The 24,411-nt window shown below is 36.3% G+C and overlaps 1 protein-coding gene and 1 pseudogene across 7 annotated transcripts in view; one reads left to right on the top strand and one right to left on the bottom strand.

Moving 5' to 3' along the window:
* The window catches only part of ZGRF1 (zinc finger GRF-type containing 1), a 103,806-nt gene that overhangs the window by 6,471 nt on the left and 72,924 nt on the right, over nucleotides 1-24,411 (bottom strand). For 5 of the 7 annotated variants that reach the window (XM_064285427.1, XM_023548597.2, XM_064285424.1 and 2 more), the window contains 6 exons: nucleotides 17,464-17,607; nucleotides 16,004-16,118; nucleotides 14,667-14,920; nucleotides 6,441-6,600; nucleotides 3,167-3,244; nucleotides 2,823-2,970 (listed from right to left, as the gene is read on the bottom strand). In XM_064285427.1, the coding sequence (XP_064141497.1) occupies nucleotides 2,823-2,970; nucleotides 3,167-3,244; nucleotides 6,441-6,600; nucleotides 14,667-14,920; nucleotides 16,004-16,118; nucleotides 17,464-17,607 (899 nt within the window). The remainder of the gene's footprint in view (nucleotides 1-2,822; nucleotides 2,971-3,166; nucleotides 3,245-6,440; nucleotides 6,601-14,666; nucleotides 14,921-16,003; nucleotides 16,119-17,463; nucleotides 17,608-24,411) is intronic. The other 2 variants (XM_064285425.1, XM_064285423.1) reach the window with 2 other exon arrangements.
* LOC135231422 (protein LLP homolog) overlaps nucleotides 1-24,411 on the top strand; it is a 71,020-nt pseudogene extending 46,609 nt beyond the window's left edge.

The following is a 24,411-nucleotide window of genomic DNA, read 5'->3' as shown; positions in this document are numbered from 1 at the left end:
TATATTCTCTAATTTAATCACTGGTAATGACAAATCATAGGTCACTTACCTCCACATTTTCATTATTCCGACATATAAAATGGAAATAACAGGATACGGGCTACTTAAACCACAAGCCCATTAATAACAACAAATAAAAGGTACATTTTGATTTTCAGAATGAAGGTATTACAATATCAAGGATTAAAAAAGTATCATGGATGGCATTACATATTGTATCCTTCCAGATGAGGCTGAATAAATACAACATGCATTATAGCAACGTAGGCCAATGTTCTCAACAAAGGTCATTGAATATACTAACACACTGTCATTTGCTTAATCTTCAAGCACACTGGTATTTTGATTTATTTAAGAAGGTAAAGATGTCAATTCCAAACATGAGTAAATCAAAGTGTACTTGTAGTCTATAAGTACATTTAAATTTCAATAGTCTTAAATATTATAGAAGAAGGCCATTATTTTCAAGGTAAAATGATAAAAATTAATATTTAATCTCTGGAATCAGATATAAACAACAGGAATATCTATGAATTTTCTACTTGGATGTGGTCATTAGCCTAATGGCCTACTAGCTATATATATGTGTGTGTGTGTGTATATGTACGTACACACATAGACACACACACACACATTCTCTTCTAACAATCTCTGGATAATTACTGTTCTAAGTAGCAAGGGCAGTCCATACAAACTGACCATATCATTTCTCAATAAATGTGGTTAACAAAAATATGCTTTACAAATTAAATATTGCCTCCAAATACCCTGTGAAATAAGAAAATGAACACCTTACTTCTTTTCATAATAAATAACATTCATTATAAACAATAGGCCTCCATCAGTTAACTTTTCCTTTGTTAGTTAAAAACAAAAATCCTAAAGCCACATTTACATTAGAACTTTCACAGTTTTTAAACACTGAGTTTTGAAAAATGAACCAGCAGAGGACACCCTTGTAACAATACACACTGCTCTTGGTATCACTCCGAAATATCATTTATTATCTAATTTCTGGTAATGATATCTTACAAAAAACAACCTTAGAATGAGAACTCTAGAGTTAAGAATCAGGAAGCAATTTTTTTTTGTTTAGAGAAATATCTAATATAAGAACCCTAAAGAACTATGTTTTTCTTTCAAAAATTACATTTTTTAAATACTTTAATTTATTATTATATTGTTGGGATTCTAACTGCAAAAGAGATTTTATTAAGTAGTAATTAACAATGAAGTATTTTTAAAAATTAGTTTTATTGTAAAGACATTTCATTTTAGGAATTACTGTTGACAGGTCTAAATGCCTTCTGATTTTAGAACCTTGGAAATTTGTTAAACTTAAAAAGACATTTCTTCCAAAATAGCTTTCATTTGTGAACAGGTTACAGTAATGAGCAATAGATTATGATAACTGGGCTTTTATTTAAAAATTATCAAAGAAACCATCAATAGTTATTTTGGCATATCATTAGTATGTTAAATGATAAATCAGCATACTGGTAAGTAGTTTACATAAATGACTAATTTTTATCTGTTGAATAGTCAAACTAAGCCCTTTTGGATTTAGTTGGGGAGAAAGCAATACAGAGTTAACTCTATAACCCAGATAACAGAAAGCCAATCTGAAGCCCTGAGGACTTCTAGAACCAAAATTTGGAGGCCTGTTCTACACTGGATCATCATTTCCAATTCCTCCCTCCCTCCCTGTAAGAGCATTACACACTAACATCTTTTGTTATATGACTTTGCAATGCCTTCCACCACAGAAGTAGGTGAAGTATATTTCCCTGCCCCACTGATGTTGGGCTTGACCATGTGACCTGTTATGGCAAATGGAATGTTAGAGGATATGATATGAACAGAAGCTTTCAATGTATTTGTATGATCTGGCCTGCCTTCTTGTACTTCTGCCATTTACCAGAAGACCATCATGCCACAGGCAGCTGTTCTCAGAATGAGAGAACTGACCCTTGCTTCAAGCCAAGTCACCACAGTTGGCCTGCAGAGTCATAAAGTTTGTTGTTAAACTACTGAGATTTTGTTAAGCAGCATTATTTCAACCATAGTTGGTCAATACAGGCTCCCAGGCAGGCTGTTCTTTCCAAATCTTTTGCAGAAAGTGACCAATGTCCACTTAGTCCAAGAAGCCAACAACTCTTTTTGCCTCCGACCCTTTATTTTCCCCCATGCTCTCCTTTCCTAGAAGGAAGCTATTGATTGATTTCTTTCTCTGCTCCCAGCTGATGTCTAGGCTGGCTGCCCTGATCAGAACTTGCTGAAAGGGATGAGCTACTTGTATAGACTGGGATCCTGTGTGCTTAGTCCTGGCTTCCAATACCAGGGAGAAAGTGTCTCTAAGATTCCTGGATTCTTGGATAAGGGAAGACCCTGAGAGGCTCAGCTTTCTAGAAGACCATCAAAAAAAAAAATTCACTTGGAAATTTTGCCTAGAGCCATACTCTATCTGCCTCTATTTCTCTTGGAATGCAGCCAAGTTTCATTTAACCTGCCAGAATCTAGTCCTACCTCTCACTTTCCTCTGCAAGCCTATAAAAAGAATAAGCCTATAAAAAAGGAGAAGGAAAAAGGCCAAGTTATTAAGGTGAGGTCGATCTGTTCACAAATCTGAAGAATGTTTTGCAACAAAAATAAAATGCACTGGATAGACTATATTCAAGGATATACATGCACACACCTTAGCTGAGTCTAAGTTATCACAGTAGTTTGTTTTATTTAAGAGAATATTCTTCCCTCAATAGGAATAAAGAAAATCTAAATAGTATACATAATTCAAAAAATAAATTGAAGCTCTGTCTCCATACCTGCTTCAGCAGAGTTCTGTTGGTTCCCAGTTTATGCTGCTCAATACTTTTTCTCACATAAACTTTTTCCACTGGAGTCAGCTCTTCTCTCATTAGTGCATGTAGTTCTTTTAACTGTTCACTTTCATTTTCTGAGCCAGCATGCAAGCTAAAAAGAGAATTATATAAAAGAATACCATCCTTTATTTCATTTTTTAACATCAGAAAAAAGTGACGATTTTTCTAAATCAACCAAGAAAAAGGCTTTTTCTGCTCTTCTTCAGAAACCAAATTTAAGTTGTGTTATATAAAATTATTATAGTTCTCTGAACATTCTGTGACTTTTGGAATTTAGCCTTACTTACCTATAAGGTAAAATTGGCTTGGCAATCTTCCTAACACTCCCAACTCTGACAAACTTTTCAAATCCAAGACTGCGAAGCCTTTAAAGAAAGCAAGTTAAAGTAAATTCTGATTATTTAGAAAATAGAATATAAAAGAAAGTTTTATATAATAATTATATTAGTAAAATCAATTTTGTGTAACAGAATATTTTAGAGCTACGTAATTCAACATAAAATGTCACAAACTCAAAGGAAATGCGATATAGGTGAAGAATTTCTATAGGCTACATTTTTTAGAGAATTAAAATAAATTTAGAGAATAAAATAAAGAATTAAAATAAATGTGTATTATGTTGAGGGCCCATGCTCACAAAATAGCAATGTTAGTATTTATCACAAATAAAATTGCCCCTAAAGACACAATAATATGAAAAACAATAAAACTGACTGCTGTAGAGTCAACTCTGACTAACGCCAACCCCATGTGTCAGAGCGGAACTGTGCTCCACAAGGTTCTCAATGGCTGACTTTTGGGAAGTAGATCACCAGGTCTGTCTTCAGCAGTGTGTCTACATGGACTTGAACTTCTAACCTTTTGGTTAATAGCCAAGTGTTTTAACTGCTTGTACCACCCAGGGACTGCCAACCAGGTATCATCGAGTTTATTCCAACTCATCACAATCCTAACAGCTACCATATATTTAGCATGCAAATTTATTAGGAAGAGTGTGTTAGGCTCTTTACATACATTAATCTCACTCAATACTCACAACAGCTCTGCAAGGTATCTCATCTTAGAAATGAGGGGACCGAAGCTCAGAAGTGAGGTAATTTTGTCGAGGTCATATAGCTAATAAGTGGAGTAACTATGATTAAAACTCAGGCAAGTCCATTTATCTCCAAAAGCTATGACCGCTCCTCTACATTATCCCACCACCAATAAGGGCTTTGTGAAGAAGGAATCCTTACCTACCCTTCCTTCCTAGATATCTTACAGCTCTAGCTCTATGCTAGGAATAGGAACTCAATGAATACCCATCCTCTAAAACATCTTCTACTATCTCAAAATAGGAATTTAAAGAGTTGGAGAATTAAAGAAACTGTAGCCCTCTAAAGGCCCATGGGTAGTGCAAACGGTTTGCTACTAACCTAAAGGTCGACCATTTGAATCCACCCAGTGGTGCCATGCCATGCAAGAAAAGCCTGGTGATCCGCTTCTGTGAAGATTACAGCCAAGAAAACCCCATGGAGCACAGTTCCACTCTGAGCCACATGGGGTCACCATGAATTGGAATCGACTCAACAGCAACGGGCTTGGTTTTGTTTGGCATAGCCCTCCACAGTTTTCCAAAATAACTTTGAAGCAATTTATTTAGTGTCAATGCCTGAGTAGATTTCAATTTTTGCTTTTTACATTCTTATGTCAGAGAGCAGTCAGCTACTTTTCATTCTGAAATACTAGTTTATATTTTTTAATGCAATTCTGTGTTAAATCTGTAATAACCTAGAGTACAGTATCCCTACTGTACTATAACCATTAGGTAAAAGGTATGCGCAGTTACCCATGCTCTTTTATTTCTTCTCAAGAAACTCTTTGTCCTATCCCGTCTATTATAATCCAGAATACACTGCTCAATTGCATAACCTTTATGGAGGGTAATTTTGCAAATGTCAATAAGAGGCTTAAAAATATTCTGATCTTTTACTCTAGGCCTGGGACTTTTTCTTAAGGAAAGATGTAGAAATGGGGATAAAGATTTATGTTTAAGTATTTTTTGTAACAAGATTATTTATAATGGCAAACATTTGGGAAGTACTAATCGAAGATTGCTTAACCAAAGCGTGGTGTAATCAAATCATTGAACATAATACAGTTATTACATATTATGAGTTCTAGGAAGATTTAAGACCTTGAAGAAATAATCTTTAAGTAAAAAAAAGGATACAATATATATATTGTTGAATCCTAATTTGGAAAAAAAAAAGTGAGAATGCATGCATGTGTGTATAAAAAAATTGTAGTAAGAAATATATTATCTGTATAGTCCGCATATTTTCTACCATAAGCATTAACTTATATGGTTATAAATATTAATTTCTTAAAAGCCTAGATTTATAAATAATAGATTGTTTCTCCTAGTCAAACTTTGTCATTAAGGTTAGAATTCAGAAAATCAAACTGGAATATTGGTAAAATATTATGTAATATTTTCTTTGCATTTTTAATAAAATCTTACATGACCACAAACATTTTGTAACTGTAAAACAGATTACTATTGCCTTCTTTGGATCCCTCTTATTAAAATAAAAAGCATAATTTAATTTTTCAGCTATTTTACTATTATTTGTTCATACAGGCAGATGGATAAGAGACTGACCTGTAACTGTTCTGGAATTTGGTTTTAGCCTTACTTAGAAGGTAATAAACCCAAGACTCTGAGGTCAGAGACAAAGGACTTTATTACTCATGTCACAGCAAGCAGCATGAACATCAAATTACTGGTTTTTCTTGCTACCCCGCACGTCCCATGGGGAGATGTAGTGGGCCCAGATGGATGCCTGCCCATGCAATGGGGTGCATTACAGGAAAGAAACACTGAGCTTGGGGATCCATTACTTTTGTACCACCAAGCCTGCTCTTTGTATGGAAGGGAGACATTGCCTCATTCCTTAAAGTTGTTTGCTGTTAACACAGCTGTGAGAAATGTCACAGTTAAAAAGCCCTGGGCCAGTAAAGATTACTACAGCCTAGGAAACCCTAGGAGCCCTGGAGGCATAGTGGTTAAGAGCTCGGCTGCTAACCAAAAGGTCAGCGGTTCTAATCTACCAACCGCTCCATGAAAACCCTACGGGGCAGTTCTACTCTGTCCTTTAGGGTCGCTATGAGTCGGAATTAACTCAACGGCAATGGATTAAAGGGTCGTCAGGGTCTTGCATTTTTAGCATCCCAGCTAGGATGCTCAGGGCCCATGGCAAATTGTCTTCACCAGTAATCCACCTCTCAGCCCTACATGTTAGTAGCTAAACTCAAATTTTTACATGAGTACCCCATACTTGTGCCAAAATTGTCAGGTTTGGTATTTTATCTTATCCTACTCACGAACTAATAAGTTAGCCCATTACTGTTTCATGGAGGCTGGGAGAAGAAATGAGATTCCCGTTTCAGAGACAAAGGCCTTGCATTCTTGGCATACTCAGCAAGAATGTGCATAGACACTCAGGGCCCATGGTGAATTGCTTCTCTCAACAATAACATAAAAAATATTAGCTCCTTAAATACACTTGCTATACCTACCCAAGAAGTACTCTGTCAACAGCTACATTAGTGGAAGAAGAAATCAGAACTTTCCATGGTCTTGCATTTCCATCTGTAGAAGCTTCACTCTTTTCAAATAGCTGTACAAAGAATAAAATAACTACTGCCAGCAAATAACTCTTTCCTGCTCCAAAGACACCTAATTATTTTAAAGGAAGGGGGAAAAAAAGTCATTGAAGGATTTTAAGTAATAGAATTGACTTAATTGACTGATCTGCATTTTAGAAAAACTATTTGGATGTTAATGTGGAGGAAGAAAAAGCTACAGGTAAATCAGTTAAAGTACCAATTATCAGTTGTGTAAGATAATCATAACCATATTACATGCTGACATTTACTAAGTGCTTCCCATATGCCAGGTGCCTTTACGTGTGCTAATTCATTTAATCATCCAACCCTCTAAGGTAGATGCTATTACTATCCTCTCATTTTACAGGACTGGAAAATTTAAATTAAGAGATAAGGAACCTGCCCATGATCATTGTTGTTGGCTGCCATTGAGAGCTAGCCTCTGACTCACGGAGATTCCACGTACAAAATGATCAGACTGTTGTGATCCATAGGGATTTCATTAACTGAATTTCAGAGGTAGATCGTCAGGCTGTTCTTCCTAGTCTGTTTTGGTCTGGGTCACCACTGAAACCTGTTCAGCATCATAGTAACACACATGACTCCACAAACAGACAGGTTGTGGTTGTGCCTGAAGTGCATTACCTGGGAATGGAACCCATATCTCCTGCATAGAAGGTTAAGAATTCTACTACTGGATCACCATTGCTCTTGTGCAAAATCATACAGCTAATAAATGATAGAGCAAGGAGATAAATCCAGGATTCTAGATCTAGGGCCCACACTTTTACTCACTGGGCCACATGGAGGTATGCTGAAGGCCTGGATGATGGTGCAAGTGAACTGAAGAGTATCGATAAGAAAGATGGGTGGACGCTAGATGAGACACATCTCAGTGACTGATCTGATGGTGGCAGATAAACAGTAAGAAATGTAGGAAGAAGACTGAAAGAAAATCATCTAATATAGGGAGAAAGAAAATCTAGACTGACCCTCAGGTGTCCAGCTTGGTCTACAGGGTGGATTTGATGTAATTCCTCAAAATAGGACAAAAAGTAGGATTGGCTTGGAGATGGAGGTCTGTGAGAAGAAATGGGGCATATGGAGATTTGAATTCAAAGTACTAGATATGTTCTGGTGGACACATCAGGGCAATTACATATACTTCGTTTACAGTGAGGAGAAAAATCTGGCCTCAAGATTCGATGTGGGCATTGTCATGGGGTATGATGAAACTGGACAAAGTCCTAGGTACAGATGGGATTAGACTGCTTGCTCAGTTTGTTTAGAATACGAAGAGGGCCCAAGAAGGAGCTGTGGGGGAAAGAAGACTAACATTTAAGAGATGAGCCAAGTAAGAAGAAACCATGAAGTAGATTGATAATGAGTAATAACAAACCAGGAGGGAATCACATTCTTCCATGCAGATTAAGGAAGAATAGTTTCAAAGGGAGAGGCGTCAACAGAAAAAAATCAAGTCAGGTAAAGTAGTTTAAAAAATTCCATATTTGTGAGAATTTAGCAAAAGGAGTTTTAGTGGTGTGAGGTAAACTCAGTTAACAAAAGTTGGAAATAGATGGGAGGTAAGAAACAAATAAACAAGCAACCCCAGAGATTTTCATATATGAACTACTTTTTCAATAAGCTTTGCTTTGAAGAGAAGGAAATAGGTAAGACAACAGCTAGAGATGGCATAGATTCGATTTTGATTTTTCTTTCAAGCTGGGAGCCACTTCAGTATGTATGCTTATATATTAAGAAAAAGGGAGAAAGGAGAAATTTAAGATAAAGCAGAGGGAAGATGTTGATGGATCAAAAAGAGGTGACAGAATCTAGATAGACGTATTAGCTCTGAATAGGAGGAAACAGAGCCCCTTCAGTGGAACAAACAGAAAGATGTTAAGACTAGGTCCAGAGGCAGGGGCCAAGCTGGCGGAGTAGTCAGATGCTTCCTGAGGTCCCTCTTACAACAAAGACCCAAAAAAAAAGTGAATCAATTATATATGACAATCTAGGAGCCCTGAACATTAAAGACAAAGTTGAGGAGTTGGACTGAGTGGCAGGGCGAGGGAGAGACAGTTCAGAAGCAGTGAGGATTTCTCAGACCTGACCTGGGTGGCACCCTGCATGCTGGACCAGCCAGCGTGAGCAGGCTGAGACAAGCAGTAGTGCTCAGGATGCATTTTCCACTCCAGCAGAAACTGAGAGGCAAAGAGTCTGCAAAAACCTGCAGAACCAGGGGAAAGCGGTGCTGGATCTGTGAAAGTTAAGTGCAAGCGTCTAACCTACCACGCAGGTTCAAAACACCCTTCCACCTCTGGGAAGTACTACTCACCCATTTACCCATACCCTCCCTATTCTGCTCTGGTCCCGGTACAGCTTCAGAACCTTTGGGACACAGCAAAAGCAGTGCTCACAGGTCAATTTATAGCAATAAATACACATATCCAAAAAGAAGAGAGGGCCAAAATCAAAACATTAACCCTAAACCTCCAACAAGCAGAAAGAGAGCAGCAAAAGAAGCCCACAGGCACCAGAAGAAAGGAAATAATAAAAATTAGAGCAGAATTAAATGAAATAGAGAATAGAAAAATAATTGAAAGAGTTAACAAGACCGAAGCTGGTTCTTTGAAAAGGTCAACAAAATTGATAAACCAGTGGCCAAACTGACAAAAGAAAAACAGGAGAGGAAGCAAATAACCTAAATAAGGAATGAGATAGGTAACATCACAACAGACCCAACTGAAATTAAAAGAATCATAACAGAATACAATGAAAATTGTATTCCAACAAATTTGAAAACTTAGAGGAAATGGACAAATTTCTAGAAACACACTACCTACCTAAACTAACACAAACAGAGATAGAAAAACTAAATAAACCTGCAACAATAGAAGAGATTGAGGAAGTAACTAAAAAACTACCAATGAAAAAAAGCCCTGGCCCTGACAGCTTCACTGGAGAATTCTCCCAAACTTTCAGAGAAGAATCAACACCAGTACTACTAAAGGTATTTCAGAGCGTAGAAAAGGATGGAATACTCCCAAACTCATTCTATGAAGCCAGCATAACTCTGATACCAAAATCAGGTAAAGTCACCACAAAAAAAGAAAATTACAGACCAATAGCTCTCATGAACATAGATGCAAAAATCCTCAATAAAATTCTAGCCAATAGAATTCAACAACATATTGAAAAAATAATTCACCATGACCAAGTGAGATTCCTTCCAGATATGCAGGGATGGTTCAACGTTAGAAAAACAATCAATGTAATCCATCACATAAATAAAACAAAAGGCAAGAATGACATTTGGCAAAATCCAACACCAATTCATGATAAAAAAAAAAAATCTCAGCAAAATAGGAATACAAGCAAAATTCCACAACATAATAAAAGGCATTTATACAAAGCCAACAGCCAACATCATCCTAAATGGAGAGAGTCTGAAAGCAATCCTCTTGAAAACAGGAATCTGACTAGGATGCCTTTTATCACCATTCTTATTCAAAATTGTGCTGGAGGTCCTAGCCAGAGCAATAAGGCAAGAAAAATAAATAAAAGGGCATCCAAATTGGTAAGGAAGAAGTTAAAGTATCCCTATTTGCAGATGATATGAGCTTATACACTGAAAACCCCCAAGAATCCACAAGAAAACTACTGGAACTAATAGAAGATTTCAGCAAAGTATCAGGATACAAGATAAACATACGAAAATAACATGCATTCTTCTACACCAACAAAGAGAACTTCCAGAAGAAATCACCTAATCAATACCATTTACAATAGCCCCAAAGATACTTAGGAACGCTTAGGAATAAATCTAACCAGAGACGTAAAAGACCTATACAAAGAAAACTACAAGACACTACTGCAAGAAACCAAAAGAGACCTACGTAAATGGAAAAACATACTTTGCTCATGGATAGGAAGACTCAACATTGTGAAAATGTCAGTTGTACCCAAAACAACCTACAGATACAATGCAATCCTAATCCAAATTCCAATGATGTTTTTTAACGAGATAGAAAAACAAATCACCAACTTCATGTGGAAAAGGATGATGCTCCGGGTAAGTAAAGCATTATTGAAGAAGAGGAACAAAGTAGGAGGCCTCACGCTACCTGATTGTAGAACCTATTATACTGCCATGGTAGTCAAACAACAACATCTGGTCCAACAACAGATACATAGACCAATGGAACAGAATTGAGAATCCAGACATAAATTCATCCACCTATGAGCAGCTGATATTTGACAAAGGCCCAAAGTCTGGTAAATGGGGAAAAGACAGTCTCTTTAACAAATGCTGCTGGCATAACTGGATATCCATCTGCAAAAAAATGAAACAAGACCCATACCTCACACCATGCACAAAAATGAACTGAACGTGGATCAAAGGCCTAAATATAAAATCTAAAACAATAAAGATTACGGAAGAAAAAATAGGGACAATGTTAGAAGCCCTGACATATGGCATAAATAGAATACAAACTATAATTAATAATGTACAAACACCAAAAGAGAAACTAAATAACTGGTAGCTCCTAAAAATCAAACACTTATGCTCATAAAAAGACTTCACCAAAAGAGTAAAAAGACAACCTATACACTGGGAAGAAACTTTTGGCTTCAACATATCTGGTCAGGGTCTAATCTCTAAAATCTACAAGATACTGCAAAAACTCAACAACAAAAAGACAAACCAATTAAAAAATGGGGTAAGGATATAAACAGGCACTCCACCAAAGAAGACATTCAGGCAGCTAGCAGATACATGAGGAAATGCTCACGATCGTTAACCATTAGAGAAATGCAAATCAAAACTACAATAAGATACCATCTCACCCGAACAAGGCTAGAATCAATCAAAAAAACACAAAATAATAAATGTTGGAGAGACTGGAACACTTATACACTGCTGGTGAGAATGTAAAACGGTTACAACCACTTTGGAAATCAATTTGGTGCTTCTTTAAAAAGCTAGAAATTGGAAGTACCATAAGATCAAGCAATCCCACTCCTTGAAATATATCCTAGAGAAGTAAGAGCTGTCACAAGAATAGATATATGCACATCCATGTTCACTGCAGCACTGTTCACAATAGCAAAATGATGGAAACAACTTAGGTAACCATCAATAGATGAATGAATAAACAAATTATGGTATATTCACACGATGGAATACTATGCAATGATAAAGAACAATGATGAACCCATGAAACATCTCTCAACATGGATGAATCTGAAAGGCATTATGCTGAATGAAATTAGTCTGTCGCAAAAGGACAAATGTTGTGTGAGACCACTATTATAAGAACTCCAGAAAAGGTTTAAACACAGAAGAAAACATTCTTTAATGGTTATGAGGGTGGGGAGGGAAAGAAAGGGGAATTCACTAGATAGTAGACAAGAATTATTTTAGGTGAAAGAAGGGCAACACACAATACAGGTGACATTGGCACAACTGGACTAAACCAAAAGCTAAAAAGTTTCCTGAATACAGGGGAACACTTCGAGGGACAGAGTAGCAGTGGCGCGGGTCCGGGGACCATAGTTTCAGGGGACATCTAGGTCAACTGGCATAACAAAGTTTATTAAGAAAGTGTTCCGCATCCCACTTTGGTGAGTAGTATCTGGGGTCTTAAAAGCTTGCTAGTGGCCATCTAAGATGCATCAATTGGTCCCAACTCGCCAGGAGCAAAGGAGAATGAAGAACACACAGCAAAATATTAGCCCAAGAGACAAAAGGTCCACATAAATCAGAGACTCCATCAGCCTGAGACCAGACGAACTAGAAGGTACCCGGCTACCACCAATGATTGCCCTGACAGGAAACACAACAGAAAGTCTCTGACAAAGCAGGAAAAAAGTGGGGTGCAGAACTCAAGTTCACGTAAAAAGACCAGACTTAATGGTCTGACTGAGACTAAAGAAACTCCCGAAGACATGGCCCCTGGACTCTTTGTTAACCCAGAAATAAAACCATTTCTGAAGCCAACTCTTCAGACAAAGATTAAACTGTACTATAAAACAAAATAATACACATGAAGAGTGTGCTTCTTAGTTCAAATAGATATACAAGACTAACTGGGCAGCTCCTGTCCGGAAGCAGGATGAGAAGGCAGAAGGGGATAGGAGCTGGTTGAATGGACACAGGAAACAAAGAGGGAGTGCACTGTCACATTATAGGGATTGCAAACAGAGTCGTATAACAATATATGTATAAATTTTTGTATGAGAAATTAACTTGAGCTATAAACTTTCACCTAAAGCACAATAAAGAAAAAGAAAATGATAGCAAAGAAATCCTATTTTCTATATGTAAGGGAATATGCATTCTTTATACATTTCCCCCACCATGCGTCTGTCAGTTTGTTGCACTGTCGTGGCTTGTGTGTCACAGCAGTACATCGAGAGAGAACTACCGGAAATTCAAGCTGGATTCAGAAGAGGGTGTGGCATGATGGATATCATTGCTGATGTCAGGTGAATCTTGGCTGAAAACAGACTATCAGAAAGATGTTTACCTGTGTTTTACTGACTATGCAAAAGCATTTGGCTGTGTGGATCATAACAAGTTCTGGATAACACTGTGAAGAATGGGAATTCCAGAAGATTTAATTGTGGTAATGCCAAACCTGTACATAGAACAAGAGGCAGTTGTCCGAACAACTAGATACTGTGTGTTTAAACTACAAGTAGAACAAGGAGATACTGTGTAGTTTAAAATCAGGAAAGGTGTGCATCAGGGTTGTATCCTTTCTGTATGCTGGGCAAATAATACAAGAAGCTGGACTATATGAAGAATGTGGCATCAGGATTGGTGGAAAACTCATTAACAACCTTCAATATGCAGATGATACAACCTTGCTTGCTGAAAGCAAAGAGGCCTTGAAAAACTTATTGATGAAGTTCAAAGACTGCAGCCTTCAGCATGAATTACACCTCAACATAAAGGAAACAAAAATCCTCACAATTGGACCAATAAGCAACATCATGATAAATGGAGAAATGACCGAAGTTGTCAAGGATTTGTTTTTACTTGGATACACAACCAACGCACCAGTAAGTAGAAGTCAAGAAATCAAACAATGTATTGCGTTAGGCAAATCTGCTGAAAAAGACCTCTTTCAAGTGCTGAAAGACAAAGATGTCACTCTGAGGACTAAGGTACCCCTGACCCACGCCATGATATTTTCAATCGCCTCATCTGCATGTGAAGGAGTTGATGCCTTTGAACTGTGGTGTTGGTGAAGAATACTAAATATACCATGGACTGCCAGAAGAACAAACAAGTCTGTCTGGGAAGAAATACAACCAGAGTGCTCCTTGGAAGAGAGGATGACGAGACTTCATCTCATATACTTTGCACATGTTATCAGGAGGGACTAGTCCCTGGAGAGGAAGATCACACTTGGTAGAGGGTCAGTGAAAAAGAAGACGACCCTCAACGAGAAGGACTGACATGGTGGCTGCAACAATGGGCTCAGACATAGCAATGATTGTGAGGATCGTGCAGGATTGTTCTGTTGTACATAGAGTTGCTATGAGTCGGAACCGACTCAATGGCACCTAACAACACTTATAAGGATGAGTGTACTAGTTAGTTAATGTCAGTTTTATAAGACAAGTGTTTGTTTTTTAAGAAAAAGAATAGGTGCAAACTTAGGTAAGTTGGAAAAAGAGGGCAGGACATAGCAGGGAGTTTCTGTTATGAACTCCATTTCCTATTTTAGAAGCAAGATCAATTTCAGAGACACAGTGGGTCAGGGGCAAGGATGGGTTCATGAGAATGAAAAGTTTGGAATAGCTTCTGTGAAGCATAGAAGAGTGAGCTAACTAGGAATTAATAAGAGACTTTTCTGATCAGAATTGAAGTCTATTAGAGCAACAAACAGAAATCTAGATCAAATCTGGGTGCTTCGTGTATAATGTTATTCATTCATCAGATGTGCTACCAATTCTCTCCTTTAGGGTGGTCAGATCTGATCTCAGCTCAGGTAACAGTTTACTAAAGTGGGTTCAGGTTCAAAAAGTCTATTTAGAGTTATTCTGGAAGCTTAACTAGGAAACTGCAAAGAAGCAGAGCTTACATCAAAATTTATTAGAGCTATTTTCTTTCTTGCTTCTTACCATGTATGATTGTGATAGGGAGGGTATGGGTTCGTAGTTCCTGTACTTTAGCACTGTCGTGTGATATCATCATGTGAGCTATTTGAATCAGAGCTGTAGCTTGGTCCTTGTTTAACTTGTGTACCTGAATTAACTCACTAGCTAACTGCAATGATGTTCCAGGGCTTAGTTCAAATTTTGTGTTGGTATTTATGAAGGCTGGTGGAATAAATTTTCTTTTATTGACTCTCTTGTTAACTGTAGTTGGTGAAGACCTAGGAAAAAGCAGTAAAAAAAAGTCAAAGAAAAATGAGGGGCTTTTGAAATAGGTTAGTAAAGTCATTCATAACTTAGCCTTCACTCTATAAGCCTCACAAAGAACATTTTTTAAAGAGCACAAATGGATACTTACCCCAATTTGGAGGAGGGTAGGAGAAGAGAGCACTAACATTTATTGAGTATCTACTATGTGTTGGCACTATGCTAATCATTTTGTACGCTGTTTGATGTAAACTTCATAACTACCCTATGAAGTAGTCAGTTATCCCAAATACAGGCACAGGAATGTTCTTTTTTTTCCCCAAAAAAGCACACAGCCAGTAAGTGGTGGAATGACTTTAAAGCCCATGCTCTATTATGCAAAGCTGACTTAGATAATTAATATAGCTTCTATTTCAGGTAAAACTACATTAAATACATTGATTTTATTTGTATTTCTATAAAGACCGAATTAATTTCAAAGCAAATAAATAACATAATAGAATCATAAGGATATTTATCTTTTTACATAGGTCTTCATTACGGTGAAAAGAATGAAACAAGATAGGTAATCACATTCCAAATTAGAAAATATACTTTTTCTTACCATTTTAATGCATTTAGTATAATATCACTTATAATTTTTTAAACAGGGACATGGTGCTTGAGAAATTTAAAATGAAACATAGGTTTCATTAAAATCACTATTGATATACACACTAAATTCAAGCTGTAAAATGCTTCCTTAAAATGTTAAATATTGGTGGCATAAAACTATATGTGCATAAAAAATAAAATCAATAGTCCAAAGATTCTTAAGAAACTATCCCTTGACAAAGGATAAAACTTTGCAGTAACATTTATTAACCTAAACCAAGACGGCTGGATAGATAAATAGATAGGGAAAAGGAAAGAAAGTAAGGAAATGATACATGTTTCACCCTCTCTTTTTATTTTTCATTATTGCCAGTAATCTCAGTTTCTAAAAAAAATTAAAACTTTATTGTTAACATTTATGTAATGTGCTTCATTGCATTTTTGTATTCACTTTTTGTCACCACTTTTGAATATCAATGACCCAAAGACAAGTAATGACTTACATTGTTAACAGGTGCGGTGTTAGAGGTAGAGTAGCTGGATTAAAGTAGCTCTGAATGTTTTTCAAAGTGGTTAGCTCTGTGCTAGCATTACAAACCAGTAATGCATGGACCACTGCTGTGGAAAGGATACAGGAAATAAATACTCAATGTAAATAAAATGATTCACTAAAAAAAATCTGTATTAAAGTATCAATATAACTTAAGAGTTCAGCTACTGAATTAAGCACATGACATTAAGATAAACCCTTAAACACATGCAGAGCCACTCAAAGATTTACCAATTAAAGTACTAAACTATATGCTCACTCATACTTTATGTACTGACATCCATAACTGCGTAACTTAAACTGGGACTCCAAACATCAGCAAATGAACAAAAACAATTGCGTGAAAGGAGGGTAAGAATGGTTGCACAACTCAAAGAATATAATCATGTCACTGAATTGTACATGTAGAAATTGCTGAATTGGTATATGTTTTGCTGTGTATATTTTCAACAACAACAAAAATAAAAAAAACAAACTATTAAAAATAAAAAGAACAATTGCTTTGAGTTGGGACATGGTGGCACAGCTTGAGACTAACAGTTCCACTTGGGATACCATCTTAGACTGTATAAGGGTGTTTGCACAGCTTTTGAACATTTTCTTGTATTTCTACCTCAATTATTTTATAGAACTACATGGAAAGCAGAAAACTAGAATGCTGATATTGGTGAGTAAATAATTTAGACATATATGAAAATATGTATACAAAAAGTGACAAATGTTCATGTAATTAGACTCTTATCGGACTCAAGCTAATTGACTACGTTGAATTTTTTATTCAGTAAAGACCAAAAGTTAAAAAGTATATAAAATACTAGAAACAGGTCATAAAGCACTGTCTTTAATTAGTTATGAACCAAATTCAACCATCGAAAATGATTCCAGAGATTAAAATGCATAGAAGTCTACAGATTCATAGAACTGAACAGGTAGTCAGTTTACTAAAGATTTCTTTATTAAAAACAAAATAAGACTGTTAGCCTACTGTCTTATTAAGAATTTCTTATGAAAGATGATAAAATACCTTCAAAGTAAAAAACCCCACTCTTGCTCAACCCTCTGCAAGATCTCTGGTAAAATCAACAAGACCTTCTCGATGTAAAAGTAAATTATTCGTTTACTAAATGTACATTTCAAGTAAACCAAATGAGCATATATTGTATAAAGGTCAACTTTAAAAAAATATTTAAGTGAAGATTAAAAATTGCATTAGATTGTTAGCCCTCTGGAACTTGAACTGCAGAGATGTTTATATACATTTCAAGAACCCACTGTACATAATAGCGGAGGTGGGTGCTTTTATTTTGTTTGTTTATTTTAATCAAATAATTTTACACAGCATCTTTGCTCACAGTGCATACCATGTCTATCATTTTTTTTTATATAAATTAATGTGGGCCTGGTAATACTTACTGTTAGTGGGCCAGTTTGAAGGAAAATACCCTTTCAAAGGCAGTAGCTCTACCTCATTGATAGATGATGGTCCAAAGAAAGCACTACACGCAATAAAGGTATCTAGTTCAAAGTCCAGGGTTTTTGAAACCACCCAAAGATCATCTGAAAAGACAAACATTTTTTTAAAGGAATCAGAATGATGCTATATCCAAAGCTAAATATGGGTTTCTTAGATGCTTAAAACCTGTTACCGTTGAGTTGATTCTGACTCACAGTGACCCTATAGAACAAACTAGAACTGTTCCATAGAGTTTCCAGGAAGCAGCTGGTGGATCTGAACTTCTGGTTAGCACCTTTAGTTCTTAACTACTGCGCCACTAGGGCTCTTAGTCCTACGTTATTTCACACAAAAAAGGCAAACAACCCAATTAAAAAATGGGTGAAGGACTTGAACAGACATTATCACCAGAGAGGATATTCAAATGACCAACAAGCACATGAAAAGATGCAAAGCCATTAGCTGTTAACCCACTGCCATAGAGTCAATTCCGATTCACTGGGGGATGCAAATCAAAACCATAATGAGACACCATCTAGTACCCATTAGATTGACAATGATCAAAAAGATGGAAAATACTAGGTGCTAGCAAGGTTGTGGGGAAACAGGAACCCACATCCATTGCTGGCGGGATTGTAAATTGGTACAGTCATTGTGAAAAACAATTTGGTGGTTCCTTTGAGAAGTTGAACATAGAGCTACCACAGACCCAGCAATTTCACTCTTATGCATATACCCAAAAGACTCGCAAGTAGAGATGCAAACGGACATATGTACATTTCAGCACTAATCACAACAGCCAAAACGTGGAAATGACCAAAATTTTCATCAACTGATGAATGAATAAACAAAATATGGTATATACATACGATGGAATATTACTCAGCCATAAAAAGAATGAAGTCCTGATGGGTGTCACAACATGGACGAACTCAGAGGACCTTATGCTGAATGAAATAAATCAGACTCAAGAGGATAAATACTGTGTGCTATCATGTATATGAAAGAAGCAATTATAAAGAAATCATAAGCGATTAGCAGTTACCAGGGGCAGGAGTGAGGGGGAAAATAGAATGTACTGAATGAATGCTAATGGTGGTGGGATAATTGGAAATAGATGTGGAGAATGTTTGCACAAATTAAAGAATGCGATCAGTGTCACTCAAGAGTAGAAATGATTAAATAATGTAAGCTTTATTGTATGTATATCATTATAATAAAAAAAGTTATTATAGTCTACAAGATTTCACCCAATCTCAGATCTGAACACATACATTTCATTTCAATGTTTTTAACTCAATTGGTTTTATAATTACATTTTAAAAATTTGTTTTATAATTATAAAAAACAATATAAATAAAACAATATCTAACTAATCTTTTTATTTTAAAGTAGCTTTATAGCTACCTCAGACTTGTCCAAGTAAGAATACTAGTCTAAAAAGATGCTCTGCCATATAGTGGTTTCCACGCTCAAAAAAGAAATCACCAATCATAGATAGGAGTTCTCTTAATGGATCTCCACTTAACTGGCTCTCCAGATTAACTGATATTCTTTTCTTCTGTAAAACATCTCACATACTTTGGATATGTTATCAGGAAGGACCAGTCCCTAAAGAAGGACATCACATTTGGTAATGTAGCGGGTCAGCAAAAAAGAAGACCCTTGACAAGATGTATTGAGATAGTAGCTGCCAACAATGGGCTTAAATACCCAGCAAAGTGGCATGGTACAAGATGAACACACAAAAATCAGTTGAGTTCTTCTACACTGACAAGGAAGACTCTGAAAAGGAAATCAAGAAAATAATACTATTTACAATAGCCCCCAAGAGGATAAAATACCTAGAAATAAACCTAACTAGGGACATAAAAGACTTATACAAGGAAAAAGTATAAAACACTACTGCAAGAAACTAATTAAGGATATCTACATAAATGGGAAAACATTCCATGCTCACAGATTACAAGACTTAACATTGTGAAAATTTTAATACTACCAAAAGCGATCTATAGATATAAGGCAACCCCAATCCAAATCCCAACATCATTCTTTAATAAAATGGAAAAACTAATCCTCCACTTTATATGGAAAGGTAGGAGGTCCCCAATAGCTAAAGCAATATTGAACAAGAAGAACAAAGTAGTAGGCCTCTCACTTCCCGATCTCAAAACTTACTATATAGCCACGATAATCAAAACAACCTGGTATGGGTTCAGTGACAGACACATAAACCAAAGGAATAGAATTGAGAACTCAGAAGTAAACCTATCCACCTATGCGCAGCTGATCTTCAACAAAGGGTAAAAGTCCATCCAATGGGGAAGGAAGAGTCTCTTTAACAAATGATGCTGGCAAAACTGGATATCCATATGCAGAAAAATGAATCAGGATCCATACCTCACACCATGTACAAAAACTAACTCAAAATGGATCAAAGATCTAAATGTTAAAGCTAAAACTATAAAATTTCTGGAAGATAACATAGGGTAAAAACTAGGGGACCTAATCTTCGGCATAAATTGCCTATCAAACAAAGCTAAAAATGCATGAATGACAGAAGATAAATTAGATACCTGAGACCTCTTAAAAATTGAATACTTATGTTCATCAACAGACTTTACCAAGAAGGTAAAAAGAACCTACAGACTGGGAGAAAGTCTTTGGCAAAGATATACCTGATAAGGGTTTAATCTGTAAAATGTATAGAAAACTCCAACGACTCAATAACAAAAAGACAAACAATACAGTTAAAAAATGGGCAAAGGACATGAACAGACACTTCATCAAAGAGGACATTCAGGTGGCCAATAAATAACATGAAAAGATACTTGTGATCATTAGCCATTACCCATTGCCATCAAGTCGATTCCAACTCATAGTAACCCTATGGGACAGAGCAGAACTGCCCCATGGGGTTTCCAAGGAGTGGCTGGCAGATTCAATTTGCCGACCTTTTGTTTAGCAGCTGAGCTCTTAACCACTGCACCACCAGAGCTCCATCATTAGCAGCCGAGCTCTTAACCACTGCACCACCAGAGCTCCATCATTAGACATTAGAGAAATCCAAATCAAAACTACAATGAAATACCATCTCACCCCTGCAAAAATGCCAATGATCAAAAACACAGAAAAAAACAAATGCTGATGAGGTTGTTGGGGGATTGGAACTCTTATACATTGCTAGTGGGACTGTAAAATGGTACAACCACTATGAAAAGCAGTATGGCACTTTCTCAAAAACTTGAAATAGAAATACCTTATGATCCAGCAATCTCACTCCTAGGTATATATATCCTAGAGATATAAGAGCAGTGACACAAATAGACATATACACACCTATATTCATTGCAGCAGTATTCACAAAAGGAAAAAGATGGAAACATCGTAAGTGTTCATCAACAGATGGATAAACAAATTGTGGTACATACATACAATGAAATACTACATAACTATAAAGAATAATGGGGAGTATGTGAAACAGCATGGATGAATATGGAAGACATTAAGCTGAGTGAAATAAGTTAACCACAAAAAGACAAATATTGTATGGTCCCACTATCATAAAAAGTCAAGAATGGCCATATACAAAGAAAGTTGAGTTCTTTGTTAGTTACCAGGGATAGGAAGGACAAGGAGGGAGAATCACTTTCTAGATAGTAGAAACCTGTTACTTCTGGTGATGGGAAAGGCAAGACCAAATATACACAAAACCAGCACAACTTGACCAAGGTAAATAAAGGCTCTAAGAAGTACATGTGAAAAAGGGACAATTTCAGTAAATGCTATAACACATACAATTTTGCAACAACAGTAAAAATAACCAAAAAATGTGTGTGGTTATGTAGGTAGATATGGATGCATATACAGATGCATATATGAGAATAAGTGCACGTGCACGTATAGGTGTATCTGCAGGCATATATATACATATATATATACATTTGTGTATGTGATGCATATGTATCCACATATATAACAAACCAGATAGGAGACACAGTTATGATGGTGTCCCAGACATACCCACACAACTCATGGGTTTGGCTTACTGGGTTAAAAGGCTTGGGGACCCTCATATCAGGAGACAAATTAGTCAATCGGCATAACACAGTTCAGAAAGATAATGTTCTACAACCTAGTTTGGTGTGTAGCATCTTGGAGCTTAAAAGCTTTTGAGCAGCCATCTAAGACACAACTATTGGTCCCTACTCATATGGAGCAAAAGAGAATGAAGGAAATCAAAGGCTCAGAGAAGAAACTAAAGCACAAGACTAATAGCCCACATGAACCACAGCCTTTCCTGAGACCAGAAGAACTAGATGGTGCCCGGCTACCACTACTGACTGTTCTGACCAGGGACATGATAGAAGGTCCCAGATAGAATGGAAGCAAAATGTAAAACAAAACTCAAATTCAACTACTGGACTGATAGAGATTAGAGGAATCCCCAAGACTATCACCCTAAGATAACCTTTGAACATGGAATTGAAGCTATTTTGGTAGGTCACAAATAATAGATTGGCGTATAAAATAAACAGTATCACTCATGAGTAATGTGCTACCTTAAATGATGAATTATATTAGACCAAACGGTCAACATTTACCCAAAAGCAAAGGTGAAAAAGCAATGAGGGGAAGGGAAGATAGATCAATAGAAACAAAACCAACAGAATGGAAATAATGAGAATGCTGACAAATTGTAAAAACTGTAACCAATGGAATGGAATAATTTGTATAAAAATTATTAAAGAAAAACCTAATCTACTGAATAAACTTTCACCTAAAACACAATATCATTAAGAAAAATCTCTACAGAGAAATTCGTAAACCTTTATAAGATATTATGAAAGATTTAAATAAATGGAGAGATATACCAAGTTCAAAACAATATTGTAAAGATGTCCTCCCTGAACAACTTAGTCTATAGATTAAATATATTTCCAATCAAAATCCCAAAAGGTTTTTTCATGAAACTTGATGATTCGAAAATATATATAGAAAAATGAAGAGCCAAAAATAGCCAGGTTACTTCTAAGAAGAACAGGGAGCCCTTGAGCTAACAGCAGGACTTATGAAGCTACAGTAAGACAGTGTAGAACTGGCACAATGACAAATTGACCAAGTGTATAAATAGGAGTCCAGAAACAGACTCAAGTTATTTGGAACTTTGTTTTATATGACAGAGGTAGCATTGCAAATCAGTGAGAAAAAAGGACTGTTTAATAAAAAATGGTTATTACTGTATCAAAACTGCTAATTAAAGAGAAGATGAAATTGGATCCTTATCTCAATTCCAAATGGATTTAAGATTTAAATGTTTAAAAAAACTTTAAAACACTTAGTAGAAAATATCAACAAATATTTTACACCTCAGTAGTAGGAAAAGATTTTTAAAATAAAACTAAGACATGAAAAATATTGTCAAAAGAAAAAAGACTGATAAATTTCCTTTATTAGAATTAAGACTATTTACTTATCTAAAGATATCTTAAAGTAATTGAAAAAAATGATACAACTGGGATCAAATATTTACAATATACATGATCAACAAAGGAATAACATGAAGAATACATAAAGAACTTCTACAAATAAACAAGAACAGTACAAACAACCCAATAGTAAAAGGGGCAGGAGGAAACACATATAGCCAATAAACATATGAAGAGCTGTTCAACATCACAGGTGATCAGGGAAACTAGAACCACAATGAGAAATCATTTTACATTTATTTGAGTAGGTGGAACCACAAGACTCTTATATGAGAATAGGAGTCTAAACTGTCATAACCACTTTGGAAACCCATTTGGCACTACAACCTGAAGGTGTGTGAGGCATTTTCATACTCTGTAACCCAGCAACTTCACTCCTAAGATTATATCTAAGAGAAACTCTTGCACATCTGCAACAAGAGAGTACAATAATATTCATAGCAGTGCTGGTTCACATGGCAAAAACAACCTAAATGACCGCAGATAGAAGACTGAATGAATGAACTGTGGCATAGTCAGAAAATAAATATACAGCAATCAAAACAAATAATCTAGACTTTGGAGTCTAGATTCTAGAGTAGCACAAAAAATATGGACACATCACAGAGATAATCCAAAAAGATTACATAAAGAATGGTATCCTCTTAAGAAAGTTTTAAAATATTTAAAATACACTCTTTAGGAATTCATGTACATAAACCTTACAAAGGAAAGCAAGATATTGATAAACACAGGGATGAAAATGATAATCATTCTGGGCTGAGCCAGACAAGTAGATGAGTTAGTGGGGTTAGACTATATTTAAATACAAGTAGCTACAAAGGTAATAGATTTTGTTTTGGTTTGTGAGGTCACAGTTATTTAAAATAAGTAATCACTAAATAAAAGCAAGCCACATAAGAACCAATGGCAAAACCGATGACAGCCCTGACAGGGAACACAACAGAGAACCCCTGAGGGAGCAGGAGAGCAGTGGGATGCAGACCCCAAATTCTTGTAAAAAGACCAGACTTAATGGCCTGACTGAGACTAGAAGGACCCCAGTTGTCATGACCCCCAGACATTCTGTTAGCCCAGGACAGGAACCATTCCCAAAGCCAACTCTTCAGACAGGGATTGGACTGGACAATGGGATAGAACAAGCTGCTGGTGAAAAATGAGCTTCTTGGATCAAGTAGACACTTGAGACTATGTTGGCATCTCCTGTCTGGAGGGAAGATGAGAGAGAAGAGGGGGTTAGAAGCTGGCAGAATGGACACGAAAAGACAGAATGGAGGGAAAGAGCAGGGTGTCTCATTAGGGGGAGAGCAATTAGGAGTATATAGCAAGGTGTATATAAATTTTTGTATAAGAAACTGACTTAATTTGTAAGGTTTCACTTAAAGCACAACAAAAATTAAAAAAAAAAAAAGAACTAAT

Source organism: Loxodonta africana, chromosome 5 (genome assembly GCF_030014295.1).
Source record: "Loxodonta africana isolate mLoxAfr1 chromosome 5, mLoxAfr1.hap2, whole genome shotgun sequence".
NCBI lineage: Eukaryota > Metazoa > Chordata > Mammalia > Proboscidea > Elephantidae > Loxodonta > Loxodonta africana.
Note: the sequence above shows the minus strand (reverse complement) of the source record. Positions and strands in the feature narration are given on the sequence as shown.